The 27,141-nt window shown below is 43.6% G+C and overlaps 1 protein-coding gene across 1 annotated transcript in view; it reads right to left on the bottom strand.

Annotated features, from left to right (window-relative positions):
- Positions 1–27,141, bottom strand: part of LOC122935350 (collagen alpha-1(XIX) chain-like) — a 479,650-nt gene that overhangs the window by 353,330 nt on the left and 99,179 nt on the right. The window contains exon 3 of the mRNA XM_044291115.1: positions 13,218–13,286. Coding sequence (XP_044147050.1) covers positions 13,218–13,286 — 69 coding nt within the window. The remainder of the gene's footprint in view (positions 1–13,217; positions 13,287–27,141) is intronic.

Below are 27,141 nucleotides of genomic sequence, written 5' to 3'. Positions count from 1 at the left end.
GTCAGACGAAGCCTGGATCAGGAACCAGCAGGGTAGTCAGACGAAGCCAGGATCAGGAACCAGAAGCAGCAGCAGTCTTAGAAGCATGTGAACACAGGAGGACCAAGCAAGGAACTGAAGCCACAGACCTCCTATATATATGAGCTAGGCATCCAGCTCCTCCCAGTGGGAAGGAGAAGCCGCAGGGTGGGAGGCTACAAGAAACCCAGAAACCAAGATGGCCGCCAGCACATGTCAAACGAAGGAGAACAGCAAGAAGGTAAGACCATGACAGTACCTCCCCCTCAAGGGCCCCTCCTCCGCGGAGTAAAGAACGGTTTTTGAGGGAAGCGTGCGTGGAAGGCTCGGAGCAAGGCAGGAGCATGGACATCTGCGAAGGGAACCCAGGAACGCTCCTCTGGACCATAACCACGCCAATGGACCAAAAACTGCACCCGACCGCGGACCAGGCGTGAGTCCAGGATATTGCTCACCTCATACTCCTCACGATTGCCCACTTGGACCGGACGAGGCCGAGGAACCGAGGAAGTGAAACGATTACACACCAGTGGCTTCAACAGGGAGACATGAAACACGTTGGAGATCCGCATGCCAGGAGGAAGCGCAAGGGCATAGGCTACCGGGTTTACCCTGCGAAGCACTCGGAAGGGACCAACAAAGCGAGGCGCCAGCTTGGGAGTGGGCACTCGAAGGTTGAGGTTGCGGGTGGACAACCATACGCGGTCTCCGACCTGGTAGGAAGGAGCGGGCGCTCGTCTGCGATCAGCCTGGAGTCTCTGGCGCTGCGCAGAGACCTCAAGGGACCTCTGGATCTGTACCCAAGAAGCACGTAGGATGGAAAGGTGATCCTCCACAGCCGGAATATCCTGGGGAGAGAATACCTCCGGTAACACGGCAGGTTGGAACCCATAATTGGCCATGAAGGGAGACGTCCCAGAGGAAGAGTTCACCGCCGTGTTCCTGGCAAACTCAGCCCAAGGCAGGAGGTCAACCCAATTGTCTTGGTGATCGGAGACATAGCAACGAAGGAATTGCTCCAAGGCCTGATTGGATCGTTCTGCGGCCCCATTGGACTGAGGGTGGTAGGCCGAGGAGAAAGAGAGATGAATCCCCAACTGGGAGCAAAAGGCGCGCCAAAACCTGGACACAAACTGACTCCCCCGATCCGACACAATCTCCTTGGGCAAACCGTGCAACCGGAAGACCTCCCTGGCAAAAATCGAGGCCAACTCTTGTGCAGAGGGTAACTTCTTGAGAGGAACACAGTGGCACATTTTGGAAAACCGATCCACAATCATGAGAATGACCGTATGGCCTCGGGATGCAGGGAGGTCCACAATGAAATCCATCCCCAGGTGTGACCATGGACGCTCCCCGGTGGCTATGGGTTGCAAAAGGCCCAACGGAAGGTGCCGAGGGGACTTACTCTGGGCACAAACGGAGCATGCCGCTACATATGCGGCGATGTCGGAACGTAGAGAAGGCCACCAGAACAGACGTGAAACAGCCCAGGACAGCTGATTCTTTCCAGGATGCCCCGCGGCCTTGGAGTTATGGTAGGTTCGCAACAACCGAGTGCGCAACTCCTCAGGCACAAAACATCTGCCGTTGGGTCTCCCAGAGGGAGCACCAGATTGAGCCGCCAAAATCTGCTCACCTAGGGGAGAGGTCAGGCTGGTGCGAATAGCGGCCAGGATCTGATTCGGAGGTATGACCGAAGTCGGAATCGACTCCTCCCCGGACAGCTCGGAGTACTGCCGTGATAAGGCATCCGCTCTGATGTTCTTGGAACCGGGTAGGTAGGAGACCACGTAATTAAAACGTGACAAGAACAGAGCCCATCTGGCCTGACGTGGTGTCAATCTCTTGGCCTCAGAGAGGTAGGTCAGATTCTTGTGGTCCGTCAGGATGAGAACCGGAACCACCGAGCCCTCGAGCAAGTGCCTCCATTCTTTAAGGGCCTGCACGATGGCCAATAACTCCCTGTCACCAATCTGATAGTTGCACTCCGCGGAAGACAGTTTCCGGGAGTAAAACCCACAAGGAAGCAGAGGACCCTCTGGTGTTCTACGCTGAGACAGAAGGGCGCCTACTCCCATCTCAGACGCGTCCACCTCGAGGACAAAAGGCAACCCAGGGTTGGGATGCGACAGAATCGGAGCCGACACAAAGGCGGACTTTAGAGCCTCTCAAGCTCGGGTGGCCTTGAGCGGCCAGACCTGGGGATTACTGCCCTTCCTGGTCAGATCCGTGAGAGGCTTGGCTAGCATGGAAAAGTCCCTGATGAACTTCCGATAATAATTGGCGAAGCCCAAAAAGCGCTGCAGGGCACGAAGACCACTGGGCTGGGGCCACTGTAAGACAGCCGAAACCTTCTCAGGATCCATGGAGAACCCCTCAGCGGAAATGATGTAACCTAAGAAGGTTACCTGGGATCGGTGAAATTCGCATTTCTCAAGCTTACCGAACAGCTTGTTCTCTCGTAACCGTTGCAACACTCGTCTGACATCCAGAATGTGGGCCTCCATGGATTCAGAATATACCAAGATGTCATCCAAATAGACCACCACACACTGCTGCAACAGGTCACGGAAAACATCGTTGATGAATTCCTGGAAGACTGCGGGCGCATTGCACAACCCAAAGGGCATAACCAAGGATTCATAATGACCGGTCCTGGTGTTAAACGCGGTCTTCCACTCATCGCCCGCCTTGATCCTTACCAGGTTATATGCCGCCCTCAGGTCGAGTTTGGTAAAGACCGTGGCCCCTTTGAGGCGATCGAACAGCTCGGAAATCAAGGGTATCGGGTAAGCGTTCTTGATCGTGATGCGATTGAGACCCCTGTAATCGATGCAAGGCCTCAACTCACCGCCCTTCTTTTTCACAAAGAAAAATCCAGCCCCTGCCGGGGACGAGGATTTGCGAATGTGTCCGCGTGAAAGCGCCTCCCTCACGTACTCCTCCATGGCCTCATTCTCCGCTACCGACAGTGGATAGACTTTGCCACGAGAAGGAACGGCACCAGATTGTAACTCTATGGCACAATCGTTTGGGCGGTGCGGAGGTAGGGCAACCGCACGCACCTTATCGAATACATCCCGGTACTCCTCGTATTCAGGAGGCAACAGAGAGTCCGAGGAAGTACACAGCAACTTGACAGGCCCATGGATGCAACTAGCCCCACACTGCGGTGACCACGAGAGGATCTCGGCCGATCTCCAATCGAAAGTCGGATTATGCTTCTGGAGCCAGGGGTACCCCAAGACCACCGAGTAGTGTGGAGACGAAATAACCTGGAGACAGACCGACTCTCTGTGAACGGCACCAATGGCCATCCCCACTGGAAGGGTCTCCTGAGTCACGTGTGGCGGCAGAAGGGGTCTGCCGTCTATCGCCTCAAGAGCCAGTGGGGAACCTCGAGGCTGCAGAGGAATGGAATTGGCGGCAGCGAACACACTATCAATGAACAAACCACCAGCACCAGAGTCCACCAACGCCTGGGTCGTCACCGAGCCCCCGACCCAGGAGAGGACAACAGTAATCAGTGGTTTGTCAACACGGGAAACCGGGGACGAGGAGACTCCACCCAAGATCTGCCCCCGACAGGATCTCAGGTGCGAGCGTTTCCCGGACGGTTCGGGCATGCCAACCGAAAATGCCCACCGAGACCACAGTACATGCATCGGCCCTCGCGTCTCCGGAGTACCCTCTCCCCCTCGGACAGGCGAGCAAACCCCAGCTGCATGGGTTCACCCCCAGACAATTCATCCCCAGGAGGCGTGGGAGGAGAGGGAGGCACGGGTGGGACAGCAAACGTAGGCGCCAATCTGTTAGAAGACCTCCGCAGGCTCTCCTTAAAGGAAGGTCTCTCCCTGAGTCTGGTGTCAATCAAAATCAGGAAAGAAATAAGAGACTCGAGCTCCACTGGTAGGTCCTTAGCTGCAACCTCATCCTTCAAGGCATCCGAGAGACCATGAGAGAAAGCAGCGACCAGAGCCTCATTATTCCAGCCCACCTCTGCTGCCAGGGTACGAAACTCAATGGCGTATTCAGCTACGGATCATGAACCCTGTCTGATGGACATAAGGAGCTTCGCAGCAGAGGCAGCACGAGCCGGCACATCGAATACCTTCCGAAGAGAAGCAACAAAACCGGAAAACTCGGCAACCACCGGATTGTTGTTCTCCCATAAAGGGCTGGCCCAGGCCAAGGCCTTGTCCGAGAGCAGCGAGATCAAGAAGCCCACCTTTGATCTCTCAGTAGGAAAGGCATGTGGCAGCAACTCGAAATAAATGCCCACCTGGTTAAGGAAACCTCGGCACTGAGTTGGCTCTCCCCCAAAGCGCTGTGGAAGGGGGGCAGAACCGGTCATACCCCGAAACACCGCAGGCGCAGCAACAGGTGTCGGGGTAGACTCTGGCGCAACAACCGGAGCGGCAGTAGGAGCGGGCCCAGGAGCGACAACCGACCCATCGGCAACGGAAGCTAAATGAGCCGTGCGTTCAAGCAGGGTTTGCAATGCCACAGCGAACCGACCCAACAGGTGATCCTGCTGATCAAGTCTGGCAACCAGCGTAGGTAGCGAGGATGGCCCTGTACCGTCAGAATTCATGGCTTGGTCCTAATGTCATGGAACCATGAACCAGACGTACAACAAGAGATAAGTGGAAATAAGAAGGCTTTATTGAAAATCAAGCTGTAAGGCAAAAGTCCAAACGGATGGCTAAACCGAAGCAGGGTCTTGCGAAGCCAGAGGTCAGGAACCAGAAGGGTAGTCAGACGAAGCCTGGATCAGGAACCAGCAGGGTAGTCAGACGAAGCCTGGATCAGGAACCAGCAGGGTAGTCAGACGAAGCCTGGATCAGGAACCAGCAGGGTAGTCAGACGAAGCCAGGATCAGGAACCAGAAGCAGCAGCAGTCTTAGAAGCATGTGAACACAGGAGGACCAAGCAAGGAACTGAAGCCACAGACCTCCTATATATATGAGCTAGGCATCCAGCTCCTCCCAGTGGGAAGGAGAAGCCGCAGGGTGGGAGGCTACAAGAAACCCAGAAACCAAGATGGCCGCCAGCACATGTCAAACGAAGGAGAACAGCAAGAAGGTAAGACCATGACAGGATGGCAGGCTTTTGAGTGTCCTTGCAAAGAAAGGTGGCTATATTGGTCACTGATTTGTTTTTGTTTTGTTTTTGAATGTCAGAAATGTATATTTGTGAATGTTGAGATGTTATATTGGTTTCACTGGTAAAAATAAATAATTGAAATGGGTATATATTTGTTTTTTGTTAAGTTGCCTAATAATTATGTACAGTAATAGTCACCTGCACACACAGATATCCCCCTACAATAGCTAAAACTAAAAACAAACTAAAAACTACTTCCAAAAATATTCAGCTTTGATATTAATGAGTTTTTTGGGTTCATTGAGAACATGGTTGTTGTTCAATAATAAAATGAATCCTCAAAAATACAACTTGCCTAATAATTCTGCACTCCCTGTAGAACTAATGAAAAATAAATTAAAGTTCTGCTTTAATAAGGAGATCCAAATTTTCTGTATTGTCAAAAAGTTTAAAGATATTTTGTCTACCTGCATCCACCACTACAGGGAGCTCAGGACTCTCAGGAGCCTACTGCATTGTTTTTTGCTGATTATCCCAGGTGTATGCTTAGTAATAGAACATTATGCTGTAAGCTCCTAAACTCCCCAATGTAAAATAATTTTTCCAGACCTAGGACCCTTTACAAAGCCCTTTGTTGCCATAAAAAAAAAAAAATGACAGATAGCATCTGACTGGTTGAACAGCCAGGGTAGTCATTTTCTCCAACTCAGGCCACTGCAGGTGGGAGTTAGCAGTCCCTGCATAAAAAGTAGGCTCAGCTTTTCTGTCCACTCTATACACTCTGCGCACCCGTAATATCAAGGTTTGCAAAGGCTTTAAAGAGAAGCATAGTTTTATACTGTTGGTAGTGGCCATAAATGGTACTGTAGCTATATTCTCATGCACTTAAATTATAAGGATATGTGTTACAGATCCACTGATTATGGATCAAGATGGATCAGTGGTAATGTGGAACCACTTTGCCAAGTAATCGTTTAGATTTTATTCTGGCACCACAGACAAACCATGTCAGGAACTCAGGCAAGGTAAGATCAGACATGACAACGGATAGGCATTATAAATTTTTTATTTTTTTTTGTAGTATTAATTGAGGGTAGACTGAACACACCCATCTACCTGGGAATTCTGAGCAGAGTACGTATGTAGCTGGTTCCTACACTGCACTGAATATTGTAAGCTTGGGTAAGTCCGAGGAGAGCCAGTATACTAGTGTTAGGGACCCATCTGCGGAAGCCACCTTGACGCCTCGTAGATGGGCCTGACACACGTTTGATCAAATATGTGCGCTAAGAGCTTCCATTGACTCAGTTATAGTAGGTATTATACCACTTTTATTTAGAATGACCCCCATTTCTTAGCTCTATTGTTTGTATGTATAATGGTGTGCAGCCATTTTCTTTTTTATAATCATGTTTGCTTCATGGATATGCACCTGTGATTCTGAAGGTTCTAGTCTAAATTTTCTTGTAGTAACGGATAGACATTAGACATATAGATTGGCAAGGACTAGACAGAGAAAAGACCAACAGAAGCAGATACAGGAACTATTGCTGTTGCTCAACCAAGGTACGGGATACATAGAGAGAACATATAGCTGAGCTTGTTAGCCCACAGCACCCACAGGTTCATACAAACAAAAAAAGGGATTAACCTTTACTTGGAACACAGAACACACAGCAAGCAAGAGTCATAAACAGTTGTCATGTTCACACCACAAAGTATTTAAGGCCAGTACACACAACACAGAGGCGATTATGCACTGCCACATTGATACACGTCCCTAAATACACATCCACCAATATATGGCAACCAGACCACATGGAAACACTGGGCAACCCCAGTATGCATGGGCAGTACACATGAGACAAAAGGAGGTGTGCACTGACACATCAAAACATGGCCCTAGACGCACACCTTCAGTGTACAGAAATTATCCCACATGGCATACAATGAAAACACATAAACAGATGACATGACAATAGATTATAAATATTACAGTCTCTGGTCCATTCCTGTCCTTTAGACAGGCAGCACTTGAACCTCAGACTGCTCAATGTTCCTGGAGGAGTGTTAAGCAAACTTGCGATTTGCAAGTTCGGTGTTCAGGTAATCAAAAAATTCCGTAATGGATTCAATTATCACGAGCCATAACATAATCTATAATAGCATGCACCACGGAAGCCTATAATAGGCATTCCGTTTTGCATTCTGCCATAATAGAAGTCTATGCAGTCCAGAATGTAGCTCTTTACATCCCTGGGTAAAAAGAACACGTGAAATACTAGTCTGAAATCTGTGACAGGGCATCTCCAGACAGTTTAAGTTTTTTTTTTGTGTGTGTGAAAAAATAGCAATACAAGTATACAATACATGTTTCATGTGAAAACATGGGAAATACTGGTCTAAAATCTGTATCAGGGCATCTCCAGACAGTTCTTTTTTTGGGGTTTGCAAAATATAGCAATACAAGTGCGCAACATGTGTTTTACAATGAAGAGGGTACAGTTTTAAAGCTCAGTGAAAACACAGTAAATAGTAAGCCAAACTATTAAACAGGGCATCGCCAGATTTTTTTTTTTTTTTTGGGGGGGGGGGGGGGGGGGGGATATCATTATAAGTGTGCAATGCATGTTTTACAACACAGAGAATACATAGATTACTAGTCCGAAGTCAGGTCATCTCCAGTCAGTTCAAGTGTTGGTGTGGTTTTGTGTGTGAGGGGGGAATCAATAATCTCATTGTAGGCCGACAACTTGTGTTTAACACTAGAGAAAGCTTTGTGCAAATCTGTTAGTGGCACCGATTTCCAAAGTGCATTATTTCCAAAGAAAATTGTCCGTAGCAGTGTCTTCAATGTATTTATGGAAAGGGATGGGCATTTTATTGTGCCTATCTGTCTTTAATAAGTTTGTAAAATCAGTTTTGAATACCTTGAGAAGTGTATTTTCCAAAATGGGTCACTTTTTGGAGTTTCTACTCTTGAGGTACATCAGGGGGTCTTCAAATATGACATGGTGTCAAAAAACCAGTCCAGCAAAATCTGCCTTCCAAAAACCATATGGCGTTCCATTCCTTCTGCGCCCTGCCATGTGGCCATACAGAAGTTTATGACCACATAGGGGGTGTTTCTGTAAACTACAGAATCAGCTAAATAAATATAGAGTTTTGTTTGGCTGTTAACCCTTGCTTTGTTAGTGGAAAAAATGATTAAAATGGTAAATCTGCCCGAAAAAAAAATAAAGAAATTTCATCTCCATTTTCCATTAATTCTTGTGGAATACCTAAAGGGTTAACAACATTTGTAAAATCAGTTTTGAATACCTTGAGGGGTGTAGTTTCTAAAATGGGGTAATTTTTGGGTGGTTTCTGGTTTTCTGAAAAATTTCAAGATTTGCTTCTAAACTTCTAAGCTTGCTAAAGTCCCCCAAAAAATAAAATGACATTCACAAAATGATCCAAACATGAAGTAGACATATGTGGAATGTAAAGTAATAACTATTTTTTTTAGGTATTACTATCTATTATAAAAAGTAGAGATACTGAAATTTGGAGATTTGGAAATTTGTAAACATTTTTGGTAAATTTGGTATTTTTTTATAATTAAAAATGAAATTTTTTGACTCAGTTTTACCACTGTCATGAAGTACAATATGTGTCGAGAAAACAATCTCAAATGGCCTGGATAAGTGAAAGTGTTTTGAAGTTATTACCACATAAAGTGACACATTTCAGATTTGCAAAAAATGGCTCTGTTAGGTAGGGATAAATGGCCCGGATGTGAAATGGTTAACAATCAAAAAATATTTACCTTTTTTTTCACCATTTTCAAGATAAAAATTAAACAGTTGTTAATTATAAAAGTCCCTGTACACTTTGCACTGATTTTTTAAAATTATTTACTAGCTTTCTAAATGCAAAAGTAATCTAACAGTCTTGCTGCTTCTGACATACTGTAGATCTAACAGCACATTGCTCCTGGCCAGGGGCATAGCTATGAGGAAAGCAGGGGAATCCCTGACCCAAAATGGGAAAGATTTTGTCAGGGCCCTATCAACAGTATTACACAATGAAATGATATACAGTGACAGTATAGACAGTGTAGGGAACGAATGGAACAGCAGCCATGCCTGGTCTGAGAGAGCGATCTTTACTAGCCACAGGAATGGGGGCGGCATGAAAGGAAGGGGTTGCGAAAAAATTACTGGGAGAGGGGGAACACATTCAAAAATTTACTGTGGGGCCCGGTCATTTTTAGCTACACCACTGCTGCTGGCTATGTCGGCCCTCCTTTATCAGCGTTAATGACAGCAGCAAGAGAGGGGAGAAGAGAGAAAGTCACGTGGAAAACAGCGGGAATACATTCAAATATGCAGAAAGGGCAGATGACACAGACTTACAGTGTTGATAGTGAGATGGCACACATGCAGCAAATTCTGCACCTGCACAGGATCTCTGCTGCTAGCCATGGCTCCAGCAGGCATCTACATTGGATTGCTAGGGAACCAAACATGCTTTTGCCTCTCTGCACTCCTGCAAGCCAGGGCTTAGTAAATATGCTGTTCTCTGTGACAATCATATAGCCAATTGAAAAGGATCTGTGCCTTGTCTAAATTGCCTTCAGTTATAGGTTTATTCTTTACTTTGTTCATTGTTTCAGGGTATTGATGCTATCATTAACTCCTGTTTCTGACATTGAATTTGGCCTTGTTCTTGGATTTAGCTTCAGTCTCTTCCATTGGATTGTTGGCTGGCTTCTGTGATCTTGGCTTGTTTTTTGTTGTTTTTTTTATCAGGGTTTTGACTCATCCTCTAGTTAGTTGAGTCCTTTTAGCTATTAGTTGCCACTTAGATGACTCAAATCTCATGTAAGCAGGGCCACCATCAGGGGGGTACAGCCGATACCTCAGTAGGGGGCCCGGCCGGTTCTATTTATTTTTTCTTTCTCCCATTTGTCAGTGACTTGAACTTCATTGCGTTGCTAGAGGGAGGCAATTAATTATTCCTTGCCCGACCCCCTTGCTGATTCCCGTATACCTGGTATACCGGCTGCAATCCCCTATAAAAGGCTCTGACTCTCTGAGCCGCTGCGCAGAGGAACGCAGCTGCGTGGGTGACCTCAGACGCTGCCCGCTGCCTCACGCCATGACGCCGCCTTCAAATTAGCGCTCCGCCACCTGCCTGCCACTGCCAGACAGTCAATTCTGGTTTGCAGGCTCGCAGTCAGGCGCGGCGGCGGGAACTTCTGTTCTGGGAGTGGGACTGGAAAGAATTGTGGAAGCCTGCCCAGCTGCCCTAGTGCCCTCGACCCACTTACCCAGCCCAGGAAGGAGTCAGTGCCGGCTCCATGCTCTAGCCTCCACTCCATCACACACATGTTGGACCACTTGGACAGACCCCAATGATTCATTAAGGTCCATTAGGTTACTATTTGTTTCCATAAGGGGCTGGGTGGGCTGGCAAGGGAGGGGTTAATAACAATAAGTGATGGAGGATCATGACACTGTGGGATAATGTTGTGTGGTCTTTGCTCAGGGGTAAAATGCAAAGCTGTTTTCTGGATTATCCCATAGGGCCATGATCCTCCATCAATTGTTATTAACCCCTCCCTTGCCAGCCCACCCAGCCCCATTTAGCTGTGTGTTCTGCTTTGAAAAAAAATGTTTAGGCCGTGAAGGGGTTAATTAAGTGTTGAAGGTGGTGGGGGGTGTTATTATTGTGCATATTGTGTTTGGGATCCATTTAACAAGTTTGAACAGTTGGGTTTGAGAGTGGTTGAGTGTCATCTGCAGATCCCCCATAAGAGTGTAATCCGCAGATCCCCCATAAAAGTGTCTCATCCACGGATCCCCCATAAAAGTTTCTCATCCATAGATCCCCCATAAAAGTGTTTCATCCATAGATCCCCCATAAAAGTGTCTCATCCACAGATCCCCCATAAAAGTATGTCATCCACAGATCCCCCATAAATGTGTGTCATCCGCAGATCCCCCATAACAGTGTGTCATCCGCAGAGCCCCCATGACAGTGTGTCATCCGCAGATCCCCCATAACAGTGTGTCATCCGCAGATCCCCCATAACAGTGTGTCATCCGCAGATCCCCCATAACAGTGTGTCATCCGCAGATCCTCCATAACAGTGTGTCATCCACAGATCCCCCATAACAGTGTGTACCTTTTTGACTGTGGTATCTTGTGTCCCCCTATATATTGTTCCTAGAGTCGCTACTGACCTGATTGACTGATTGCAATTTGTACTCAGTGCAGTCAATCGATCAGTCACACTCACACACACTGACATCATACACTTTCATGCAGCACCCGGTCATACCTCTGGGTCCGGCGGCCGCTGCCACTTTAAAACAGCAGTGGCCGCCAGGAGGTATGTCCGCTGCGCTATGATGTCACTCGTTACCTGTAGTTGTAAAAAAATAATGAAATTGGGGGTGGGTCCTTAGGGATGGAGGGGGGCTGGGAGGCAGAGTCAGGACAGATTCTAAAGGGGCGGGGTAGGCGGGGGGTGCCCAGGCCTTGAGCCAGCCCTGCATGTAAGAAAACATAGCAGATTCCTCATGGCATGTAGAAAGGGAAATCAGTCGGGGAAGGAATCTGTGTTGTCACAGTGAACTGTGATGTCCTGTCACCTTGTACATGTCTGATTAATACGCTCCTTTTATTACTCCTTATTACATTAATGTTTTTTATATTAGATATGTATTGATGTTCATCACATCTGATAATCTTGGTAACCAAGAAAGAACGTGGGATAGAATAAGCTCACCTCCATAGGTGGTGCGGTACACAATCACAGGACTGAATCCCAGGATAAACACGTTGCCTGAAGTGTAGTCTGCTCACCACTCGCAGGATAAGCATAAAATGTCTTTATTTCATCTCAGGACATAAACAAGTTAAAAACATAGTGCCAAACGGTTTTGGGCAGAGGAGACCTTAGTTATAGCATAATACATAAAAAATTAAATGAGTTTAAATGCAGAAAAGCAAGGTTTGCATGGAGAACAACACTTTGGCATGGAACAGTGGACTGTACATTGTGAGAAGTCAGTTTACAATACGATTTAGGCCTCATGCACACAACCATAGTTCTGGTCCGCATCCGAGCCGCATTTTCTGCGGCTCGTATGCGGACACATTTACTTCAATGGGGCTGCAAAAGATGCGGTCCTATTCTTGTCCGTTTCGCGGACAAGAATAGGCATTTCTACCATGGGCTGCCCGTTCCGCAGCTTCCGTTTTTTGCGGATCCATAGTTTGCGGACCGCAAAAAACTGAACTGTCGTGTGCATGAGGCCTTAGTAGTAATTTTTTAGTTCTATCATTACCTATCAAGGTTAGATGAAGAAAGGTAATTGCGTTGGGGTGAGTAGCATGAGTAAGGTTACTTTCACATTAGCGTTCGGGGCTCCGCTTGTGAGTTCCGTTTGAAGGCTATCACAAGCGGTCCTGAATGCATCCGTACTGCCCCAATGCATTCTGAGTGGAGGCGGATCCGCTCAGAATGCATCAGTCTGGCGGCGTTCAGCCTCCGCTCCGCTCAGCAGGCGGACACCTGAACGCTGCTTGCATGCTTATCCTGCGACTGCTGAGCAGACTACACTTCAGACAAAAGCTTGGTCATCCTCAGAAAACACTGAATTCCTCTCCACAGGGGTAGTAAACCCCTTCCCTCTGCTAGTGATAGGACAGAGAGGTGGGTGGATGTGTTTCTGGGTATCTCTGAGACTGGGGGTAGTAGTTAGTTGTTGGGGGACTCCTGGATTTGCCAGTGGTACTGGGAACTGGGATATGTGTGACCGTTCCATCTTATGGAAATAAAGCACATCACTGGTGACAACTAATATTAATCAATGCCTATCTTTGTCGGTCATGAGCCAAATTTGTGACATGTGCTAGTACATGAAAGCTAATGAAGGCAGCAGCATCCTGGACACACAAAATGCACTTCCATAATGTATTACGGGTAGGGATATGCCCACTTGCAAGAAGTCTAAAACTAGGAGCAGTTTGAAAACTACTAACCAGTGGTTTGAAAATGAATTAAAGACTGAAGACTGCAGCTTGTAACCACATACCTGATATATCCAGACTGTCTGCATAACCTTGTCTATTGTAAGATCGATAATTCCTTAGTACCGGGCACACTGTAGGAACAACAATAACAAATGTAAGTTACTTACTCTGCTTTAAGGGTAAACACTGTTAATTTTAGCACTATATAAAAGGATTTAGGGGGTCATTTATTAAGAGCAGTTCTTTAGACGCTGGGCTTAATAACTCACGGCGGTGGGTCCGCTAAAGTTATGAAGAGGTGCCAGAGTCTACATAATTCGGCGCATCCACAGCCGGTGTAAATCTACATCAGCTTCCTTGTTGGCTTAAATTTTTACTATTTTCTATGCCTAAAACAGGGGTAGAAAATGATAAAGGAGACAGTGCTGCCGGTATGTCCCCCTCCACGCCCTCTCTTTTATACCTGGCACGAGCAGGGAAAAGTTGCAGACTGCGGCACAAATAACCTTTATGCCACAATCTGCACCAGAATTATGAAAAAAATACGCAAATTTCTATTAGTAAATGACCCCCTTAATGTATGGATCAAGTACAATCATGTGTATCATAGCATGCCCAAAAATTACCAAAATAGGCATGACTAAGAAACTTAAAATCAAAACTAGCAGAACTCTGAAAAACTTTAATGAATTACTTTTTGATAAAATGTAGGGATCTAGGTTACTAGAAAGCTGACTTTGTAAGCTAACGTTCATTCTAATCAGCAGAATGCTTAGAATGTTGCTTCAGATTTCCAGTAGCTAGAATATCTAAGCTGTAATTACGTTAGGAGCCTTTTATTCTGAAAAGCAGTGGTGGTCTGACACAGACTTAATGTAGTAATTTTCTCACGTGTATCAATTGTATATCGGAAAATCCAATCCAGAAAATCCTGGATTTCCTCTTTAATGTCCTAACAGTTTTACCCTAACTCTGTTTGGGCTTTGATAAAACGACCTAACAGTCCAGCAGAGCTCACGAAGCAGAGTAAGGTGGGGGAGGTGGTGGTGGTGAGGGGGACGAGCTATGAGCTGTGCGCTGCGATTGGCCAGTGCTGCAGCAAGGGACACGCCTCCTACAAAAAATCAGTCCAGTACAACAGACGGAGCTGAGACACCGGAGCCTATACCGGGCGAACGGAGCGGCGCCCAGGCATACTAGTAAGTGCAGGGGGACCTGGGCGCCGCTCTGCCCACAGATAGAGTTAGTTTTTAGTTTGTATACGAGTGAAAGGTCCTCTTTAACTTCAAAACAAGACTGGAAGTACAGCAATAGCGACTGTACATAGGGAGATATATCCTTTAGAATTTTGGGTCAGGAGTGATAACAGCTCAGCCTGGAGGAGGAAAGGTAGGGGGCAGTGGTGGTGCTAACAGGTTGCAAGGAGGAGAGAAACTAAATCCTCTCTCATGAACCCATGGTGAGGCTAATATGGACTTTTATGCAAAGGTCCATTACCCCTTTCCTCCATTAAACAGAAAGCATACTTGTTATTTTTTTCCCATCCAATCACCCCTTTGTGGCAAATTAGGCTGCATCTTTGGCCCCATGGAGCCCTCCAATGCTGGTCTGTGAGAGGATGATGTTCATGTCTACCGTTATCAGATAAGTTATCAGTTAACTTATCAGATACAGTGCCTTGCAAAAGTATTCACCCCCTTGCCTTTTTTCGTATTTTGGTGCCTCCCAACCTGGAATTAACATGGATTGTTTGAGGATTTGCATCATGTAATTAACAGAACATGCCGACAACTTTGAAGATTTTTTTTATTTTTTTATTATTGTGAAGCAAATAGAACAAAATAACAGCAAAAGTCAATGTGCATAACTATTCACCCCCCCTAAAGTCAATACTTTGTAGAGCCACCTTTTGTGGCAATCACAGCTCCATGTCGCTTTGGATAAGTCTCTATGAGCTTGCCACATCTTACCACTGGGATTTTTGCCCATTCCTCCTTGCAAAACTGCTCCAGCTCCTTCAGGTTGGATGGGTTGCACTTGAGAACAGCAATATTTAAGTCTGACCACAGATTTTCTATTGGATTGAGATCTGGACTTTGACTAGGCCATTCCAACACATTTACATGTTTCCCCTTATACCACTCAAGTGTTGCTTTAGCAGTGTGTTTGGGGTCATTGTCCTGCTGGAAGGTGAACCTCCGTCCTAGCCTCAAATCACGCACAGAGTGGTACAGGTTTTGCTCAAGAATATCCCTGTATTTAGCACCATCCATCTGTCCCTCAACTCTGACCAGTTTCCCAGTCCCGGCTGCTGAAAAATGATATTCTTTGGGTGATGTTATGTGTTGGGTTTGCTCCAGACATAGCAATTTATTTGATGGCCAAAAAGTTCAATTTTAGTCTCATCAGACCAGAGCACCTTCCTCCATACATTTTGGGAGTCTCCCACATGCCTTTTCTTAAACTCACAACATGCCTTTTTATTTTTTGCTGAAAGTAATGGCTTTCTTCCCACCACTCTGCCATAAAGTCCAACTCTATGGCGTGTACAGCTTATTGTTGTCCTATGTACAGATCCTCCAGTCTCTGCTGTGGAACTCTGCAGCTCTTCCAGGGTTACCTTAGATCTCTGTGCTGCCTCTCTGATTAATGCCCTCCTTGCCCAGTCTGTGAGTTTTGGTGGGCGGCCGTCTCTTGGCAGGTTTGCTGTTGTGCCATGTTCTTTCCATTTGCTTATGATAGATTTGATGGTGCTCCTGGGAATCATCAAAGATTTGGATATTTTTTTCTAGAACCTAACCCTGACTTATAATTCTCAACAACATTGTCCCTTACTTGTTTGGAGAGTTCTTTCGTCTTCATGGCAGTGTTTGGTTAGTGATGCCTCTCGTTTGGGTATTGCAGCCTCTGGGGCCTTTCAAAAAAAGTGTGTATATGTAATAACAGATCATGTGACACTTAGATTGCACACAGGTGGACATCATTTCACAAATTATATGACTTCTGAAGGTAATTGGTTGCACCAGAGCTTTTTATGGGCTTCCTAACAAAGGGGGGTGAATACATACGCACATGCCAATTTTCTGTTTTTTATCTCTAAAAAATAGTTCTATTTATATATTTTTCTCATTTCACTTCACCAACTGAGACTATTGTGTTCACATCCATCACATAGAATTCAGATTAACAAAACATTGAACTTAAGGCTGTAATCTAACAAAATAAAAATAAAAATCAAGGGGGGTGAATACTTTTGCAAGAGACATCTCTTATATTTTTGGACACTTTGGTATCCCATTATTAGACTGATATCATCTGTCCCCTGGCAAACTTTGTTTATTACAGTGGGAAACACGTCGGGACTTTGTATATTGTATCAGATAAGGGATTGTGCATATTGTATCAGAAAAGTTAGGGATTTTGTATATTGTATCAGATAAGGGATTGTGTATATTGTATCAGATAACTTATAGGGCTGCATAAGGACAGGTTAGCCGAGGCCCGTGGACAGAGTACTCCTACCATCAAAGTGTATCTCTGGGCTGAGCAGATTTTTCAGGGTAAGCATAGGGGCAGGCATAGGTATCTCTGATGTGCTGTTTCGTCTGCACTACCCATCTTTTCTAGTAGCTAGCTGTTCTTGTGTGACAGCTGTCATGGCCTGCTATGTATCCGCCTCCCTTCAGGTGCACTGGGTGGGGTCGTTGGTTTGAGTTTAAATTACGCCCACTCCCAGTGTCCTGTGCGGGTTATAGCTTCTGTCTTACTGAGAGGAAGGAAGGATTTGCTGTTCCTGCTCACTAACAAGATAAGTTGGTTTTGTTTTTCTTGTGATTGTCTGTCTAGGCTGTTAGAGAGACGCCTACCCTATACAGGTCCTGAGGGAGCAGGCTGCCTTTTTCCCCCTTTCACCATCTTAGGGATTTTAGGGTATCTTCAGCCTAGGCACGGGGACACATTCATTCCCACCTTTAGGGTCTGAACGTGGGCATAGAAGTCTAGGGAGACCTGGTAGGGATTTGTCAGGAGGTGACCTGTATCCCCAGCTTCTTGCCTAGACACTTGCTTGGTTGTATTCTGTGTATCTTGTATCCTGTCCAGCGTGACAACAACTCTCCTATTTATTTGCTGTTCTATGGCTATATTGGTCCTGTAGGGACCTGATTTACTGGATGTATTTTATGATAAACTGATTAAAAGTTAAGTTTTATGAAGTTGCCCTCAGTGACATTTCTGTTGTTATAGCAACTGTCTGTAACATATTATTTTCAGTGATTTTACTTGACACTATGATCCAGATGTTTACTAGTATTCGGATCACAGTGACAAAAAAGCACACCAAACATTTGCGATACCCGTTACATATTAAAGTAATAACAATAATGATTATCACTAAAGAGGAAAGTAATATATTGGCCCTCACATGGTTATGTCATTGCCGAACGGCCATTAACAATGAAGACTAACTATACAGTGCCGTCGACTCTTCATTATTAAGCACAGCCGCTTCCTAATTCGGAACAAATCAAATTTCTTGACGAACTTCGGCAAAGTTGCCAATTTGAATATTTCAAAACTTCGCTCATCTCTAAAAATAATGTTAAAATTGCAGTTTTCTTATCTCCTTTGTGAAAAGGTTTTTCCAATATTAAAGGGTTTCTGTCATCAGAAAAATGGGTATTGAGCTGGCTGTCATTAGCGATGTGCTAATGTCAGCTGAACATAACTATATTAGTCCCATGTCACTATGTGACGACGTTATTTAGAAAATAAACTTTTATAATATGCAAATTAGTCTCTTTCCACGCCCTTCTATACTTGATTGACAGGGCCAGGCCAGCGTTGGTCTCCTGTCTGCCGAGGAAATGTCACGCCTGCGCCGTCCCGTTCAGTATTCTGCACAGGCGCAGTGAGGGAAGGATGTTTTCCAGCAGCTGCCTTCCTCACAGCGACGTATTCAGCGCAGGCACAGTGAGGAAGCCGGCAAATGTCCTTCCCTTACTGCACCTGCGCCGAATACAGAACAGGACGGCGCAGGCGCGAGATTTCCCCGGCAGACAGGAAACCAACGCTGGCCTGGCCCTGTCAATCAAGTGTAGAAGGGCGTGGAAAGAGGTAAGCGAATGGGGCCTTTAGGAGCAGGTGCAACGCCCCCCTGCTCCTAGAGGCTCATTTGCATATTATACAAGTTAGTTTTTCTAAATAACGGTGGCACAAGGGACTAATATAGTTATGTTCAACTGACATTAGCACATCACTAATGTCAGCCAGGTTAATACCCATTTTTCTGATGACAAAAACCCTTTAACATGACTTTTGGGGGGGGGGTTATGTGAACCAAAACTCATTTTTTCTATTTCAGAACTCAATAGTATATGTGAAAAATAGTGAACTCTGGAATATATTTTTATTAAAGAAAAGTGCCTGTTTCTGCATTTTTTTTCCACCATTTCTGTCCCTGCACTCATCAGAGTCTCTGATTTGACTTATCAAATCTGTACACAGATGTTTATAAGTGGGAGAGATCATTTCACAGTAGATATACACTGCCTGTCCAAAACAAAAAGTCGCCACCTGGATTTAACTAAGCAAATAGTTATGAGCCTCCTATTGGATAATTACTGCATGGTGATTATCTTTCAGCTGGCAATAAGTTATTTAACCCCAACTGGTGCAATGAGTTGCTTCTCATTTCTTAAACAACCATGTCGAAAGACACATCTCATGGTCGTGAGAAAGACGTTAGTTTGTTTGAGAAGGGTCAAATCATTGGCATGCATCAAGCAGAGAAAACATCTAAGGAGATTGCAGAAACTACTAAAATTGGGTTAAGAACTGTCCAACACATTATTAAAAACTGGAAGGATAGTGGGGACCCATCATATTCAAGGAAGAAATGTGGCAAGAAAAAAATCCTGAATGATCGTGATCAGCGATCACTTAAACGTTTGGTGAAATCAAATCGAAGAAAAGCAACAGTAGAACTCAGGGCTATGTTTAATAGTGAAAGTAAGAGTATTTCCACACGCACAATGCAAAGGGAACTCAAGGTATTGGGACTGAACAGCTGTGTAGCTGTAAGAAAACAACTAATCAGTAAGGCAAACCAGGAAAAAGGGCTTCAATTAGCAAATTGGACTCTGGAGCAATGGAAGGTCATGTGGTCTGATGAGTCCATATTTACCCTGTTCCAGAGTGATGGGCGCATCAGGGTAAGAAGAGTGCCTACTGTACAAGCCTATGGGGGCAGTGCTAGGATCTGGTGCTGCTGCAGTTGGTTAGGTCTAGGTTCAGCAACAGCATGTGCTCCAAGAATGAGGTCAGCTGACTACCTGAACATACTAAATGACCAGGTTATTTCATAAATTGATTTTTTATTCCCTGATGGCACGGGCATATTCCAAGATGACAATGCCAGGATTCATTGGGCTCAAATTGTGAAAGAGTGGTTTAGGGAGCATGAGACATAATTTTCACACATGGATTGGCCACCACAGAGTTAAGACCTGAACCTCATTGAGAATCTTTGGGATGTGCTGGAGAAGGTTTTGCACAGCAGTCAGACTCTACCATCATCAATGAAGATCTTGGTGAAAAATTACTGCAGCACTGGATGGAAATAAATCATTGCAGAAGCTTATCGAAACAATGCCACAGCGAATGCATGCCGTAATAAAAGCTAAAAGCGTGTGTCACCTTTTTTGTTTGGACAGGCAGTGTAGGACAGAGAGAGACCAGTCATGGCTGCAACATCTAGTGAATGATTTATCTCACCCCTGAGCTGCATATTTCACCTGATAATCCAACTCTGGGGTGGGATAAATGATAATAGTAGCTGCAGCTCAGCCTTGTTGACTCTCTCTGCTATGTGCTCTCCTCCTCCTCCTCCCTCCCACAGATCCTAAAAGGGTTGTGCAACAGTACATAATGATAACCTATCATCAATATCTGATTTGTGGGGGTCTGACTCCCGCAACACCTGCCAATCAGCTGTTTGAAGAGGAGGCAAAGTGGTCATTTGGAGAGGTTTCATGGTATGTAGGTTTGTACAATATATTGAGCTGTGATTTTATTCTTAACCGAAAAGAATATGTAAATTTTAAAATTCAATAGTATGCTGTAGGTAAAAACATTGAACTGTTCAATATATTTTGTTGAAATTCCTGTTTCTACACTTATTTCCCTCTACTTCCTCCTGCACTCTTCATTTACCTTGATCAGCCGTAAGCTGATGTCTCCCATGTATAGACTTCCAAGATTTTGATCAGTCAATATAGAAAAAGTGAAGAGTACAGGAGCAGGTGGGGGGGAATAAGTGTAGAAACAGGAACTTCAACAAAATATATTAAAGAGTTCAATGTTTTCACCTACAATATTTTATTGAATTATGCAATTAAAAAAATAGATACTTTATAGTTCAGAATAAAATAAAAGTACACACAGATCCCATGAAACCTCTTCAAATGACCACTTCATTGAGTAAGCCACCCCATTATCTAGACCATCTATCTGTGATCGATTTTCAGTTCCAACATATATTATGACAATATTTTGTAAGAAAACCACACCCATCTAGAGTACCATTTTCAAATATATTTATGGGCAGTTGTAAAAAAGTTGTAAAAAGCTTTTAATGTAGACAATTTGTAGCACTTGATTATGTTTGAATTCAAATCAGTTTAACTATACCAAATAAAGGCACTTGGAGTGTGGATCATATTCCAACAACAGTTGTTCCAACATATAAATCTGGATAACATTGCCTAGACTTGTCTAGAGATCTGAGATGCCATAAAACTGTAATTAGAACCTTTCTCTTTAAATGAACAGGGATACATTTTCTTGAATGGCTGGCCTATCAAAATGACTTTATTTGTGCAGTAGCAAATTATCAGAAAACTTCCCAGAAGTATATCCAAAGAGTTGGAGCCTCACCAATGGTAGGCCAATGTTCATGTCACTCCATAATAAGGATTACACTGGCTAAAAATTGAATTAATGGGAAACCACTGCTATCTAACAGAGACATCAGTGCCCTCCTCATATTTACAAAAAATAAAAATAAAACACTTATACAAAATATTTATTTATTCCTATAAAATGTTTTATAACCTCTCTATTTTTAATTTTTACAAGGGGTAACAGGACAAAAAGCACCACAAATGTTGTTAAGCATTTTCTCCTGAAAGTGACAACACCCCATATATATTCATAAATTACTTTTTGGACACACGGCAGGGATAAGAAGAGAAAGAGTGCAATATGGTTTTTGGAGAGCAGATTTTGGTGGAATGGTTGAGACCAGTGCATCCATTTTTTGACAACCATATATTAAATTTTTCTCTCAATGGAGCTTTATCATTGGTTATATTATGGAATACGTACTACTTTTTGATCACTTTTTATTTGGCTTTTTGGGTAGCAGGATAAAGATAAGGTGACAACTCTGCCATTGCTTTTTGAGATTTTTTATTGGGTTAAACACAATCTTTATTTTGCTGGTCAATATGATTACCCATATACCAATTTTATATAGTTTTTTTTTACGTTTTACCACTTTTGCACAAAGCATTTTGAAAAAAAAAGCATTTTTTAGTGTCATATTTTTTATTTTTCTACCTATCATCTTGTGTTTGAGCTAATTTTTTGCAAGATGAGTTGACATTTTCAATGGTACCATTTTGAGATACATAGGACCGCTCAATATTACACATTTTATATGGCAAGATGACACAAAATTGCTGTTTTGACATAGTTTTTTAAGTATTCACCTGAAGGGGAAGATCCATTAAATATTTTTATAGAGCAGATTATTACGCACGCAGCAATACCTAATATGTCTATTTTTTTATTTTTTGTTTGCTATCTTACACAATAAAAGCATTTTTGAAAAGAAACCTCTGTTTATATGTTACCATTTTCTGAGAGCCATATTTTTTTCATTTTTCTGTTAATCATCTTGTGTGGGATGAGTTGACGTGTTCATTGTTACCATTTTGAAGTACATAGTACTTTTTGAGCGCTCACTATTATGCTTTTTGTAAGGCAAGGTGACATAAAATGGCTGTTTTGACAGTTCTTTTTTTACATCATTCACCTAAAGGAGTAGACCATTAGATACTTTTATAGAGCAGATCATTTTCGATACAGAAATACCTAATATGTCTATTTTTTTAAATTTTTGTTTGCACTCTTACACATTAAAAGCATTTTTGAAGAGCCATGTTTTTTTTTTTTTTTTCTGCCAATTGTCTTGTGTAGGGGTTCATTTCTTGTGGTACCATTGTGGGGGTACATTGTACATTTTGATCGCTTACTACTACACTTTTTGTAAGGCAAAGTGACCAAAAATGGTTACTTTGGAGTTTTTTTATTGCATTCATCGGACAAGGCAATACCGACTATGTTTTTTTTTGTTTTTTTTTACAATTTTAAAAGTGTTCATTAATGGAGAAGGGCTTTGTTATTATGAAAAACACTTTTTTAACTTTTTCATTGCTTTTTATTTTTGTCCCACTGTGGGAGTCTGATCCCCTCTACCATGTATTACTATACTAGTGTAATAAACAAAGAGCCTGCTTGCTGTGAGACCCAGCCCCTTGGGTCTCACAGTTTTACGTAGAAGGCAACCTCAATGCCTGCAGAAGGCATCGGGCAGCGTTCTCAGCTATCGGGTACCCGTCACTTCAGCGCGGTGAACCGATGTGCATGGTGACGGAGCCCACTCCCTCTACAAACCCTGTACATGGCACAGTCAGTGCTGACAGTCATATGCAGAGGGTATATACAGCAGGGGCTCAGCTTTCAGGAACAGCGGGACCTCTGCCGCTGATCAGGTTGGCGCAGTACAGCAGCTGTCGGGAAGTCACTTCCCAGTGTGCCATACATACACTGCGGATATCGGGAAGGGGTTAAAGGGGTTGCCTCATCTCACCCTAACTAAGGTGAGATGAGACACAGTCACAACCACCTCCTGGACGGGAAACAGCAGACCACTCTGGCACTCTGCCGTTTCAGTAGATCTCACTACCATGCATGAGAGCTATTGAAACAGCATAGGATAGCAAGCTATGCTGTTTCCCTAACTCAGAAACTCAGAGCTACGGAAACGGCACAGTGCGTAATCGCTCTGCGGTTTCCTAGCCAGGAGGTGGTCGGGACTGTGTTTTTTCTCGCCTTAGTAGCAGCAAGAGGAGACAAACCAGGAGTCCAGGAAATGATGATATGGCCCCCACAGAGCCCTGATCTCAACATCCTCAAGTGTATCTGGAATTACATGAAGAGTGAGAAGGATTTGAGCAAGCCTACATCCACAGAAGATCTGTGGTTAGTTCTCCTAGATGTATGGAACAACCTCCCTGCAAAGTTACTTCAAAAACTCCATGCAAATGTACAAAGAAGAAGCTGAGGCAGAGGGTTGTTACACCAAATTATGATTATGATTTCACTTTGCATTTTGTCAATGGATAAAAATAAACCATTAACCATATTTATGAAAGCATTCTTAGTTTGCAACATTTTCCCCACAGCTGCCTAAAACTTTTAGTACTGTATATGTTTTACAAAATTTGCTATTTTACTCATATGGAAGTAACAATGCCAGAAAAAAAGAATAGAGTTTACTACATTCAAGAAACATAGTTTTGATTGAATAAAACGTTATGCATTAATTGGTGTAGATACCAAGGGAATAGAAAAAACATTCTGGAAAGAGCATGAAAGCAAATTAAAACATACTTAACTTTTAACAAATGCAATTCCCCAGACAACAGAATACTAGTAGAACACCCTGTTCTAAGCAAATTATTACTTAACTATGTCACACTTACTCCACAGAAAGTCTTTATGCTTAAAGCATTTCTTGTAAAGTATTAATAAACTTATTTTTGTGTGCAAGCATTTTAGTCTGAGAAAACAAGTCTATAATTACACATACTGTATATGTAATTACATCATGCATAAAAATGGGAATGGATTACATGTACAATATTATAAGTAGAATATTCATCCCACTTTATGTAGATAATGGGAATGGTTTATTATCTTATTCAGAACCAGAGAATGTATTTGTTTTCAATTTTCTATGCTCCAGTGCATATTGACTTGGTTCCTTACATTTCATTTCACTACAGACTTGGCTGCTAAAATGAGAGAATTTAATTTGTTGTGTATATTTTACACATGCAGGACTCTTGTGAAAAATTTAATGAATTCATAAATGGAACAGTCTTGTATAGCATCAACAGAGAGACCTAACAATTATTCCCTCCAGCAGATATGGCATGTTATATTATGACAATTCATATGACTGATCTCTTTGAAAATAGCTGTGATATGCTTAGTTTACTTTTAAAAAGAATTGTTGGGTATTAACATGCAAAGATTAGACACGTTATACTTACTACAAAAGACTTTAAGTCTCAAGTTCTACCACTGTAGATTCAGCTATGTTGCTTATTATTACTGAATAGAATACTGAGCAGTTGCTAGATTGGAAAGTCCTGAGCCACCAAATCTTCATGTCAGTTTAGTGAACTACTTTTGCTGGTATTAGATATAAAGTGTTGTTTTTTTCAGGTCAATGTATGGTTTCAAGTTTGGCTTAGGGCAATTACTAAATATAAAATACAAATAAAGCATTCTGACATCTATAAACTACAGATCATAACATAGTATTAGATTTACAATGAACCCTTTCCGGATCCTTGAAGCCATATATACAGTATATACATAGGTGCAGGCAGGAAAGGAGTTAAAGACCTGCACCGTAGTATTATGGAATGGTGATTGGGTGGGCACTCAATTAGGGCAGAGGCTTGGCTGTTACTGATATCTGGGCCCCCTCTCTAACTGCTAGCATCAGTGAAAATTGTAATGCCAGTATATCAACCCCTTAGAAGTAGCAGTCAATGCTGACTGCCACATCTAATCAGCTTCCAGAGAGAGTAGGCTCCCTGTATCACCCCATAAGCTCTCTATAACCTAATTACAAGGTGCTGATCATTGTTATGGCAGCCCGAGGCCTTACAATGGCCTTCAGGCCTACCACCTATGGAAGCCCATGAGGCCTAGCCCGAGGCTGAGGCTCATAGGTGAATTGTCAGTGTAATACTGATAGTTACAATGCATTACAATAAAGCATGTATTGTAATGCAAGGTAAATTTTATTAGATCCTCCAAAGTTAAAGTCCCCTGGTGGGGAAAAAATAAAGAGAATATACATAAATAAAAAATGTTTCATAAAAAAAAAAAAATAAAGGTTTAAGAAAAAGAAATGCCACTCTCCCTCATCAAGCGATTTACTATTGAAAAATATAAATAGAAAAAATAGACATATTTGTATCTTCAAGTCCATAACGACTGGATCTGAAAAAATCTAACATAATCTACCCTGTCAGCTACTGTAAATGGCATAAAAAATGCTAAAACAGCCATTTTATGGTCAACTTGTCTCCCAACAATCACAATATCAAAAAGTTGTATGGACATTAATATATCAACATAAAATTCAGAATAATGGCGGCAAGAAAAAGTCACAGACAAATCACATGAAAGCAATCTGAACAGAAAGTGTATCATGCCCAATGTACAGGCTGTAGTGGACTCCCTTTGAAAGGCTGATCTAACAGCTAACCCAAAAAAAATGTGAAATAGAGTTAGAGGAGACCAAATACCTAGGGTATGTCATTGGGTGCGGAGTCATCAAACCCCAAGTAAACAAAAAAGAGGTGATAAGGAATTGGCCCCGACCTGTCACCTCTAGGCAAGTAAAGTCATTCCTGGGAATGGTGGGCAATTATATGATTTTTGCTCCCCATTTTGCCACTTTAGCAGCTCCATTGACAGGGCGGAAGTCAGTGATAGTCCGCTGGAATGAGCAGGCAGAAAAAGCTTTCTCCGCTTTGAAGTCGGCCCTGTGTGGGTCCCCGATTTTGGTGACGCCCGACTTCCAAAGGGAGTTTATAGTACAGACAGATGCCTCCGAAGTAGGCCTTGGTGCTGTACTGTCTCAGGAAGTCAACCGGGAGGAGCATCCTTTTGTCTTCCTCAGCCTTAAGCTCACTCCAGCCGAGAGGCGGTACAGTATAGTGGAGAGAGAGTGCCTGGCCATCAAGTGGGCACTCGAGTCTCTCTGCTATTATCTGTTGGGGAGAAAGTTACATCTGGTGACTGACCACTCCCCTCTCAACTGGATGAGCCAGGCCAAAGAGAGGAATGCTTGGGTCACCAGATGGTTCTTGTCCTTGCAAAACTTTAAGTTTACAGTAAAACACAGGGCAGGCCGGTTACAGGGAAACGCGGATGCCCTGTCCCGGTACACTGTCTGGCGTGTGTTCACCCCCTCAGGGTTGTACAAATGGGGGAGTCAAAGTAGGGAGTATGTGACATAGCAGGGGGTTTTGTTTGGGAGGGCAGGAATTTTCCTCCCAACATGGGCGGCTGGGCTGATTTCCAGCCAAGTGAGATCCAATACCGGACCAGAGTTTAAGTGCGGGTTTTGGCAGCACCTGGCTGCCCTTTAAATAGGCAGCTGGGCTCAGAATCTGAGTCTCTGTCTTGGGATCTGAAGCATGGTTCTGTGCTGGAGGGTTCAGAGCCGCATGAGGGCTGTATGCTGGAAAACAGGTCCCTAAAGCCTTCTGTGGACTGCCGGGAATAAAACGTCTAGCAAGGTGACGTGACTGTTCTATGGACTTTTCATTGTGTGAATTAACACCAAGACTGTTATGATTTTTTTTCTTTTGCCTTTTGTGTGAATGAACACTGACATTTGTATTTACAAACTTGTTTTGCCTCTGTACTGCATCCACTTACCCTGCCTACCAGAGCAAATCCTCACAAATCTTTATCTTCTCTATTATCAAGCATCAATGGGTTCTTTTTATCCTTTGTGTGCATTACCTTTAAACAACTAGTTAAAAGATAATATTTTACCAGATTACATATTTTCAATTATTTGGGGATTTAGCAGTCACATAAATGCTG

Source organism: Bufo gargarizans, chromosome 4, assembly GCF_014858855.1.
Source record: "Bufo gargarizans isolate SCDJY-AF-19 chromosome 4, ASM1485885v1, whole genome shotgun sequence".
Taxonomy (NCBI): domain Eukaryota; kingdom Metazoa; phylum Chordata; class Amphibia; order Anura; family Bufonidae; genus Bufo; species Bufo gargarizans.
The sequence above is the reverse complement of the archived record's forward strand: the minus strand, read 5'-3'. Positions and strand labels throughout refer to the sequence as shown.